At 53.7% G+C, this 9,569-nt stretch overlaps 5 protein-coding genes across 5 annotated transcripts; 3 read left to right on the forward strand and 2 right to left on the reverse strand.

The window, feature by feature from the left end:
* Nucleotides 1-22: 22 nt before the first annotated feature.
* On the reverse strand, nt 23-528 carry DICSQDRAFT_54952 (uncharacterized protein; the record flags this gene model as incomplete). The annotated part of the gene is made up of 2 exons (XM_007363440.1): nt 23-361; nt 430-528. 2 exons carry the CDS (start codon nt 526-528, stop codon nt 23-25), a joined length of 438 nt encoding a protein of 145 aa, XP_007363502.1.
* Nucleotides 529-2,024: 1,496 nt separating this feature from the next.
* On the reverse strand, nt 2,025-2,799 carry DICSQDRAFT_179037 (uncharacterized protein; the record flags this gene model as incomplete). The annotated part of the gene is made up of 2 exons (XM_007363441.1): nt 2,025-2,731; nt 2,788-2,799. The coding sequence occupies 2 exons, from the start codon at nt 2,797-2,799 to the stop codon at nt 2,201-2,203; spliced, it is 543 nt and encodes a 180-aa protein (XP_007363503.1). The 3' UTR covers nt 2,025-2,200.
* A 191-nt stretch (nt 2,800-2,990) lies between these two features.
* DICSQDRAFT_82178 (WD repeat-containing protein 61) lies at nt 2,991-4,405 on the forward strand. Its single transcript, XM_007363442.1, has 6 exons — nt 2,991-3,008; nt 3,062-3,098; nt 3,156-3,443; nt 3,566-3,720; nt 3,819-3,959; nt 4,020-4,405. The coding sequence occupies exons 1-6, from the start codon at nt 3,006-3,008 to the stop codon at nt 4,368-4,370; spliced, it is 975 nt and encodes a 324-aa protein (XP_007363504.1). The 5' UTR covers nt 2,991-3,005; the 3' UTR covers nt 4,371-4,405.
* A 129-nt stretch (nt 4,406-4,534) lies between these two features.
* On the forward strand, nt 4,535-6,661 carry DICSQDRAFT_82183 (uncharacterized protein). Its single transcript, XM_007363443.1, has 8 exons — nt 4,535-4,659; nt 4,728-4,844; nt 4,906-5,140; nt 5,192-5,376; nt 5,438-5,602; nt 5,653-6,312; nt 6,372-6,459; nt 6,517-6,661. The coding sequence occupies exons 1-8, from the start codon at nt 4,600-4,602 to the stop codon at nt 6,627-6,629; spliced, it is 1,623 nt and encodes a 540-aa protein (XP_007363505.1). The 5' UTR covers nt 4,535-4,599; the 3' UTR covers nt 6,630-6,661.
* An 859-nt stretch (nt 6,662-7,520) lies between these two features.
* On the forward strand, nt 7,521-9,040 carry DICSQDRAFT_101821 (uncharacterized protein; the record flags this gene model as incomplete). Its single annotated transcript, XM_007363444.1, has 5 exons — nt 7,521-7,720; nt 7,771-7,807; nt 7,861-7,939; nt 7,993-8,312; nt 8,372-9,040. The coding sequence occupies 5 exons, from the start codon at nt 7,521-7,523 to the stop codon at nt 8,690-8,692; spliced, it is 957 nt and encodes a 318-aa protein (XP_007363506.1). The 3' UTR covers nt 8,693-9,040.
* Between the last annotated feature and the right edge of the window lie 529 nt (nt 9,041-9,569).

The raw sequence follows: 9,569 nt of genomic DNA on the forward strand, positions 1-9,569 counted from the left end.
AAGTAGAGAACCAGGCACTCACTTAACGGTTCTTGAAGTAGTCGAGGAGGACGTGGAGGCCCTCGGACTCAACACCGTAGTCCTTGACCACGACGCACGAGCAGCCGACGACCTTGCGCGGGTTGCCCTCACGGTCGATCTTGCAGAGACCAGCCCACGTGCCGAGCACCTTCGCGTCACCAACCTTGATCAGGTTGATCTTGTGCTCCGCGCAGAGGGCCTCGATGAGCTTGATGTATTCGGCCTCAGTGCACGTCTCGACGAGGACGCACAAGTGCGCCTGGCGCTTGTCAAGCGCCTTCGCGGCCTCACGGAGACCGCGAGCCAGACCGTCGTGGACGAGGGCGTTCTTCAGGACTTGCTGTTTGGCACAGGGGAAAGTATGAATACCCAGATGGGTACATCGCATGTAGAGTTGAGGGGACGAACCTGAAGCGCATCCTCTACGGAGAGCTTGCCCTTGGGAGCCTCGGCCGCAACCTCGACCTCGGGGGCTTCGACTTTAATTTCATCACCAGCGTCAGACATCCTATGTACTTGTAAGTCATATGTAACAAACGCAACACGACGTGGAGGGCTCACTTTTGTTTTAGGGACACAGGAAGGGGGTGATGTCTTCTTCCGCTTTCGTGGATGGAGGGGAAAAATAAGGTTCGCACAAGAACGCGTATATGACCAGGGTTGGAACTCCGCCGGCCGTTTCCGGTGACAGGATCCCATAGCGCTTATATAGTATCTACCAGCCTCCGTACTTAGCTCGACTCCAGGCCTGAGCCAGGCGTTGCAGTACTAGTGCACATAGGAGTTCCGACACTCCCAATTCTATGAAGCAGACTGCCACGAAAGCTATTCTCCTACGCGTTGTCAATTTCCGTTGTCTTGCCCCAGTCCTAAGTCGACTATAATCGGTGCATACAACAGCATACAACCTTTATTGTTCGATACCTCACACACACTTCAGTCTCAAGATGTCCTTGGACGTGATCGAACCTGCTCCCCACAGCTAAAGTCCTGGTGAACGGTCAGCTGCATTGTAGTGACGTCTGCACAGTGATAGTGTTTGCTGATTTCGCCTTTCCTCTGCGTCTCCGCCGTGTGCCTGTGGAATCGTTGGGGTCGATAGCTAAGCGACGAGAGACAGTTAGGCAAGGGTCTACTCACTCTGTCGTTGTAACATGGAAGTAGAAGTAGTTTGGAGAATATTTGTTGGGGAACGCGCAGATCAGCCGGTACTCCCAGCCCGTCGTCTGAAAGCTTCTGCTCTCGTCCTTGGTATTCCTCTTGTGCGGAGGGCGCCATTGAGAATCGTCATGTCAGGCTGGATGAACATAGTCCTGATGTGTTCGGCGAGCTCCTCTCTTCTTATGGCGTTTTTCACGAAGTCGGCAGTGTGCTTGGTGACCTTGGAGGCGAGATCCTCTATCGAGTCCTCGGTCGTGATGGTCATCGTCCGCATCCTATAGGATGCGATAGTGGTATGTTCATGGGAGTTGATGGCGGTCCTGAAGGAAGACCACTTAAGGTGACCAGCATTGATATCGATGTGCGAGTTAGCCAGCGCAACCACTTGAACGAAAGCTGGGAGTAAGGCCTCAGGCAAATTGACGATCTGGTCGAATCCTACTACAATGCTCCGTCAAATTGGATTGACGCCGCGACGATGGACGAAAATCACACAATAGAGGACACGATGCTGTTGATATTGACACGGACGATCAGTTATTGGATCTACGTCAGCTCGCGCTTGTAACGGAAGAACCTACTCTGCAGACATATGTTGTAGACGGGAGGCACCAGCTGTACGCAGAGACGCGTGAGACGTCGCCAACCAATGGCTTTTGTTTGGTACCGATGTTACTTAGAACAGAATCGTTCTCCCGGCTTCAGCGAGGCTGCGATATGGTGAGCATCCCATACTGCTTGCCTGCCCCACCCAGTTTTGCCTCCCCATTATCATCATGAGCGACTCAGAACGCTATCGCACTGGTGATAATATCACCGCATACCGACAAAGGGCTAGCCACAAGATCGTCACATTCGTTGTATCTGCCAACCCAAATTGAACCTGGACACTCGTTCGTCAGGTATTCACAGCCATAGTCAAGAGGGAAGCATTGATACGCGGAGCACGAATATCGACATGTCGCTTCGTCTGGGAATACCAGACCAAGGCCAACAGCAATCGCAGCGTGTGCAGTCGTCAAGCCGCTCCCTTCCCCTTCTTATTTGCCTTGCGAAGCCCCTTCTCCCATTGCTTATACGCGTCCTTGAATGCACGGGTCTCGAAATGCTGCTTCGGGAACGCACAAGCGTCCTGTAACAGTGGCGCAAGGTCGTGCGATGTGCACAGCACGAAATCTCGTTCCCGGATTGTCTCGTGGTTGTGTTTAGCCTCCCGTGCGGCCATGATCGCGGCCATGCCTCCCTCCAGAAAGACTGCCAGCGATTGAGAATGCTGGTCACGCGCATTTGCATCAAGGGATGGTGGGGGCCCTACATTGCGCAGCGTGCGGATCTCGCTAGAGAGAGCGAATGCAGCTTCTTCTTCGGAGAGATAGGGCGGGCCAAGGAAGTGAGGATAGAGGGAGAGGTTCAAGCGTTCCATGGCTTCTGGATTAGCACCGAAAATACACAGATCATGACAGAGGAAGGCAAGGCGTTGGCGAATCTTGACCACCTCATCGGGGTTTGCCTCTTGGCTGGTAGGCGGCTGCTCCGCCCGCCCAATGCGCTTTGCATACAGGATTCAGCATCAACTCGAGATCGTGGCATGGTAAGGATATTCACCTTCTTTTGCATCGTAGTTCTTTGGGGCTCGAGCTCAAGTTGAGGATACACCGAAGTTTAGTGACTGAACCAGTCCGGACTCGGACCATCATGGGCGTCTACGGCTGCACTGGGCGCGTAATGGCGACGAGAGCCTTGACCTCCGAAGTATCCGTTTGCTATAGCTATCCATTTCTCTGTAGCCCTCACTATAGCTAGTCTATCGCACAGTAACTTCCATGGTACGTATGGGAACCTCTGCGTATGTCTCTATGCTTCAACGAGGGTCATCTAGAGTCTTGCTTTTCTCCACGCGCATGATGGTGCAGAACGTACGTCTCGTCGCGTCTTCAATTTCTGGTATACATACTCACACACTACCGCTGCAGCGCACTCGGACGCAGTTTGGGCTGTGAACTGGACAAACGCGGACACTGTACTGAGCATCTCCGCCGATGGTGTAATCAAGCAATGGGACTCGATCTCTGGCCAAGTCTCGCGTTCACGGCCACCCCACACTCTCGGCCTCGTCTCGCTCAGCGTGGACCCAACCGGAAAGCTCGCCCTGTACAACACGCTTGAAGGTCTAACGTGCTTATGGGATCTTGAGGATGGGGAACTGAAGGGATCGTTCGAGAGCTATGCCAGGGGTCCAGGAGCGGAGACGACAGAGCCATGTACGTGAAACATCTTCCTGACGCATCCGTCCGTCCTCATACCAAGCGCGCTGTTCCTTCGCTACATATAACTGGAATGTCACATTGTTCTCCCGTCCTGCCAACTATCCCTGCGCATATAGCATGGTCCGTGTCATTGAACCCACGAGGCGGAACGTATGCCTCCACAGGCGGTTCCGGAAATGTCACCATCCACTCCGCAGAACCTGGATCGTTTGGAGAACGACGTGCGACGCTCACAAGTGGACGCAGCAAGTTTGGAATGCACTGCAAATATGTGGGTCATTGGCTGACTTGAGTTGGTGTCTGCCCACCGCGTTCTTTCCCGCGCCCCTCTCAGTGCCAAGGCTCAAAGGCTCACTGTGTGCATTGTAGAGCCCAGATGGGTCGCGAGTAGCCATGTCCTCCGAAGCAGGACAGATATTCGTGTTCGACGTCGCATCGAGTTCAATCCAAGCTGCATACAGCTCGCATGCTATGGCCGTCCGGTCTTTTGCCTGGTCGGCAGACTCAACTGTACGCATGTATCCTGCTGAAGTTACGCACGTTCGTCTCACCGTCGTACTCCGCAAACAGCTGCTCCTCTCTGCGTCGGAAGACAAACGCCTAATTCTGCACGACGTTCGCGTATCGTCTTCTGGCAAGCCTGGTTCCGGAGCCGTCGCTACGCTCAGTGGTCATTCTTCTTGGGTCCTCAGCACGGACATCTCTCCTGATAACAAGCTTGCCGTGTCTGGCTCCGCGGACAAGACCACAAAAGTCTGGGACATCGGCGCAAGAGCGGCAGTCTCCACTGTGCAGGAGCAGGGTGAGGTGTGGTCCGTTTCGTGGAGACCAAAGCCGCCCGCCCACGGCACAGCAGGCGCATATGTAACTGGTGGAGAGGATGGAGTTGTAAGATGGTGGAGGAGTGCTGGAGCAGGTTGACACCGGATAACGTCGAAGTCTTGGACTGAGTGTACTGCATGGAGATTTAAAAATGTCCAGAATCTGGTGTTCTTCTGACAGTCGCTCCCAGCACATGAACGCGTGTATCTGGGCGTCTATTGCCTCCCAACTCTTCTGCTAACCGCCACGGCGATCGCTTCATTCCGGAACCATCAGAAACCGGCGAAGGGATTCCTTCGTAGCCTTGATTTACATCTTGTTTGCGATCATGGCTTCAGGGAGAACGTTGTATGATATCCTTTCCCTTCAGCACGATGAGGTCGATGAGGTAGGTCGAATGCGATCCTTGGACAGACGGACTCAGCGGGGTTTGCATTGATTGAAACAGCATAATAGGATCCGGGAATCGCGCTGACTAGCCTCATAACCACCGCAGTGCACGACGAACAACCTAAGCATAACCTTGCTAGCATTGTCGATGCCGTGAAACAGAGTGGGTGCGCGTCTTCGCTTGTGAGTCTACAATTTTAGCCAGGTCCTTAGACCCGGGTCGTCTCATGCCGGACTTGCCTAGGAACCCCTTACTATCATTCCACTTGTGGTCTCAAGCCCCGAGAGTAGTGCGGACGACCTCATTGGCCTCATGTCCCAGGACTGTAGCGCCAAGGAAGTCGTCATGGCGGTGGAGGAAGTCGTGGAAAGCCTTGACCGAGCCATGCAGACAGGCGAGGACGAAGAGCACGGTAGAACGGCGCCGCGAACGTCCACAGCGCTCCAACTTGCGCGCCTCATCAGAGCCTATGCCGTCGGTAGGATTATCTCCGCCACTCGCACGCAGTCAGTAGCTCACGAGCCTTCAGCCATTCCTCGACTCCCTAAATGGAAGAAGTCTCCTGAGGAAACATTAGCATCACGGTTGTCTGAGTTGAATCAGGCTATTCAATTCGCCGGTCAGTCGGCCACACCTCACGAAGGCCGCACGCTTGTGGTCGCCATCTCTGAGTTCGCGCTGGCTTTGTCGAATGGTGCCGACGAGAAAACCAAGGTGATAATATACGATACATGTCCACAAGTTCCCTCGACATGTGCTCACCGTTATAGTTTAGATATCGCTGCAATCTCTCATACAGGACGCTATCGAGACATTCGCGAACGCCACCTATGGCAACCTTGCGCGGAAGGCTTTTATGATCCACTTCTCCAGATTGGTAGTACCTCAATCCGAGGCGTCTTCTGAGTCGGGATCACAGGATGTCCTTACGAGTACTTGGGTAAGTGGCACCCGAACATCAGTTGTGTGGTCTGGCTCACATCCTGTCAGCGGGCTCTCCATGCGTTAGGAGCCACAACAAGCAAGTATGAATCGCACCCTAGTCTAGCTTCTCTTGTCCTTCTGGCACACGATCCCTCTTATACCTTTTCGATGTCTACCTTGACTACCTTCTACCCCACCATCATCTTCTGCATCCAGTCAAATTTTTCCCTTGACGAAGTCCTCTACATTCTCATATCGTCATTGGCGCGTTTGCGCGCCGCGGTTCCTCGCCCAGAGCTCAACGCGGATCTCACAGCCCCTCTTATACACCTACTTCCCCACGTTGCCAGCAATCACCAGGATCCAGATATCAGGCACTACACGTTCCGGGCCATCTCACTTGTCCTCGGATTGTCACCATCCCCTCTACGCTCCCGCTTCCTCCAGGACCTCCTGAGCGACGTAGATCTACCCGCACAGATGCGCGTTGCTACGGTTGGGTTACTGAAGGAAGCGGTCCTTGAGGGGCTTACTAGCAGCGATAAGAACATCTTCGCTTCCCCGCACCTCTTTACAGCCTTTGGCCCCTTGGTCCTGAGACCGCAGCCTCCAGACCTCTTTGACTCAGTCCTTCTAGACGACTTCTTGGAAAGCCCAGAGGCGCTGCGGCTCGTCGAATGCCTCGGGTTCTACTACGTGCTTCTGCTCAGGGACGTGCAAAACCTGGTGCGCTCCAGCATATTCGTGGAAGCCACCATTCTCAGCTGTGCTGACCCCCCGGATAGAGTGGCGTGCGTGATGCTGACTCGCTGAACAACGTGGAAAGCTCGCTGCTGCGGCCGCTGCGCAAGCGGCTTATGGACTGGGAAAAAGGCAAGTCATTCCCTGAAAATCGCTCTAGGCGGTTTTCTGATCTAGCGCTCGTACTAGAATTAGAACAGGATACGGAGCAGGAGCATGATCATGACGCCGCCTTGCAGCTGGATATCTTGCATATGTGGCTTGAACGCGTGCAAGACGCTATCGATAGAACTAGGACGTGATAGTGCTATTTCTCCGCGGGATGAGGAGAGCGTATGGGCATTTTCGCAAATATGGCGAAGGTTAGGCAATGTCACGAAGTTAACATGACAGCAGGCATACTGTGCTAGCATGCAGCAAGGCTGAAGAACTACAGGCATAGGCGGCGCTATCTGACAATTTGGTGGCCTTTCCTCAACAGGACAGCTCTGATGAGTACTTGTTACCGCCAATGATCAATTTGGTAGGTCTGATGCAACTTCTGGATCCAAATATGTGGGCGCTACGCCGCCCAGTTAGCGATAGTCCCAGTAAGTGTAGTACATCTCTTTCGTCCTTCCGGAACGACGCAACCTGGACTCATTGTACCACAGGAAGTCCGATGAGCGTCGTTTAAGGTTTCATTTACAGCTCCGCCAGCGTGTCGAATCCGCAACCCCTCCTTCAGTTACCACAAGGGGCTCACCTTTCCCGCCCCGTATGGTGTTTCCAGCAGCGAGGGCATATGTACCTGTGAAAGGGTATGGTGGAAATAGGGGATGACGTGAAACGAGATAACAGAGTATCTGGATGGTCATCCGCCGACGTCGAGCAGTGAGTGATTGTGTTCGCCTCGTATAAATGCGGGGACAGCCCTAGTGCATGAGCCCGGCAATATCACCTCTTCAGCGCTGCCTTTTTCACACCACGACCTGCAGACAATGCCACCAACCGTTTCCGGTGAACAAAACCTCGATCAGGTCCCACTCGAAACTGCAAATATGGTTGGGACAATTCTGGCCAATTTTACCTACGGTATGAACCCCGGAGTTCACCTGTTTGGCGCGACTCACTTTCAATCTCCTGACGCAGGGACTCAATTCGTCCTCTTTATATGGCTTGTGCGACTCCACTTCTTTCCTTATCCCTCCAGAATGGGTGGGATCCCGCCTACGCCGCACTTGGGCTTGTTGGCATATGCCACTGTACTCTTCCTGCTTGCAACCGTCGGGTATTGCCTCCAGACTTGGCTCAACCACAGAGCGTTCATCATCCACCGAAATGCTGATGGGGGCCCATACACGTACATTCTGTCTACTTCGAGGGATGCCCCAAGTCTCGCTACGGTAGCAATGTAAGCACTCGCACATATATGCGACACTTCGTAGCTGACACAAGTTTCAGTTACGTGGTCCTCAATTGGTGTGCGGATGGCATGCTGGTACGTATCCACACGTAACGTGTCGTCTTTCATCTAATTGAGCACTCTTTCAGCTGTATCGCTTTTGCTGCATCTTCTCGTCCTCGATATGGGCGAATCTCATGAGTGCCGCGATGTTGGTTTCTCTGATCGGTATGTCTTCGCGAATTTCTTGACCTGCTCAAGCTTTATGACGCATTCCCTAGTCGTCGGATCCCTCTGCGTTCCCAACATCAGCCAACTTGTGGACAACCTATGGACCAATACGACCACAATTCCTTCTCTGGCTTATCTGACCTTGTCGCTGTCCATCAACGTCGTTCTCTCTGTCGCGATCATTGTCCGACTGTGCCTGTATAGGCGTCAGACTTTCAGCAGCCGCGTTGCTCACATGTACGATTCTGTCGTCACCATGATCATAGAAAGTGCACTACCCTATGGGATCGTCGCTCTCTTGACCATTGTGGCGTGTGGAACAAGCACCCCGATGCAGAACGCGCTATTACCAATGTTAGGCCAGTTGCAGGTCAGTGTACATCATGTCAGCCTCGAGTTCGACCCAGGCACTAATGAGTCTGGCTATAGGCTATACCTCCGCTAGTGATCATGATCCGCGTGAAGGATTATCGAATCTCACGGGACCTAGCCTTTACTTCCACGACCATACAGTTCGCCTCACCTACTGCGACCTACGAAAGGCCCTCATTGGATGACAAAGGAAGTCTTCCTCCTTATCCCAGGTCATGCTTAGTGTCGTCACGATCGTCGGTGACGAGCCAAAAGAGACCATGGGACTTGACATCCGAGTCTTCCAGTCATCGTCTCTCCGATTTCCAGCCGGATTTCCCGAGACCAGTCTGCCCTAGTTGCGGGCTGGACATGGCCATCGGGGAAGATAAGAGGTGAAGATGGAAACCCACGACCTCTCGTATCCTCAAGCCCGCGGTCTCTCGACCCCGCTTAGATCCAAGAAGGCTGCGTCGACCTGCGTCTTCCTTTCGGGTGTACCCAACCGCCGCAAACACGCAAACCTCTTCATCATACCCACGTCGCGCGGCACACCTGGCACTGCACAGAGTTACAGAGGAAGGCGTTCAATTCCCCAACTGCGGAAAGGAACGGATTGGATGCGAGATATTCGCTAAATCCGCAGATATTGAGTGCACCTATAGAGGGTTTGTAGAGGGTTGGGCTGGAATCGCATTGTCGTTTGGATAGATTCTTAGTCACGTCCTGTATAGAATCCCACAAGTCCCCCAGAGATCAACATGTCGATCTAAGGCCTGCAGATTGAAGTGCCCGTTCGCCCAGTGCGGTCCAATGGGATCCGGACGGCTGTGTGCTGTGGAGAAGGCAGTCTGATACACTGGGTTCGGATGACGTACCCACAGAGCCAGACATGTGCTCGGCTGGGTCAGACCCGGGTCAGACCCCTCCTTGACCCAGGTCAGACCCCTTGGGGTCAGACCCTGGGTCAAGCCAAGGCGACATCAACGTCGGAGCTTCCGGGCACATGAACCGCCGGGTCGGCCGGCCGTCCGCCACTCGCTGCTCGCTGCTCGAGCTCGGGCTCGCCTTCAGCGGCCACGAACCCGCCTTCTAATTGCCAAGTTCTTGCCAGTTCCAATTTTTCTTTTAAACTGTCCAATGTCTCGGCCATCCATAAGCGGGGGAGTGAAACCGATGGCCTTCAGGAACGCTGCGAGAGACTTGCCACAATGGAGATGGATGCCGACCCAGAGGAGCGTGTCTGGGAAACACCTCCAAAACCAGCGAGAACTCA

The sequence above is a fragment of the Dichomitus squalens genome (genome assembly GCF_000275845.1).
Source record: "Dichomitus squalens LYAD-421 SS1 unplaced genomic scaffold DICSQscaffold_6, whole genome shotgun sequence".
NCBI lineage: Eukaryota > Fungi > Basidiomycota > Agaricomycetes > Polyporales > Polyporaceae > Dichomitus > Dichomitus squalens.

Excerpts from the sequence above, each read along its gene's own strand:
- DICSQDRAFT_82183 (XM_007363443.1), top strand. The coding sequence starts at position 4,600 with ATGGCTTCAGGGAGAACGTTGTATGATATCCTTTCCCTTCAGCACGAT. Across the intron at positions 4,845-4,905 it reads GTGGGTGCGCGTCTTCGCTT|GAACCCCTTACTATCATTCC; the intron begins GTGAGTCTACAA and ends GGACTTGCCTAG. Across the intron at positions 6,460-6,516 it reads GCTTATGGACTGGGAAAAAG|AATTAGAACAGGATACGGAG; the intron begins GCAAGTCATTCC and ends CGCTCGTACTAG.
- DICSQDRAFT_82178 (XM_007363442.1), top strand. Across the intron at positions 3,444-3,565 it reads AGCGGAGACGACAGAGCCAT|CATGGTCCGTGTCATTGAAC; the intron begins GTACGTGAAACA and ends CTGCGCATATAG. Across the intron at positions 3,960-4,019 it reads CCTGGTCGGCAGACTCAACT|CTGCTCCTCTCTGCGTCGGA; the intron begins GTACGCATGTAT and ends CTCCGCAAACAG.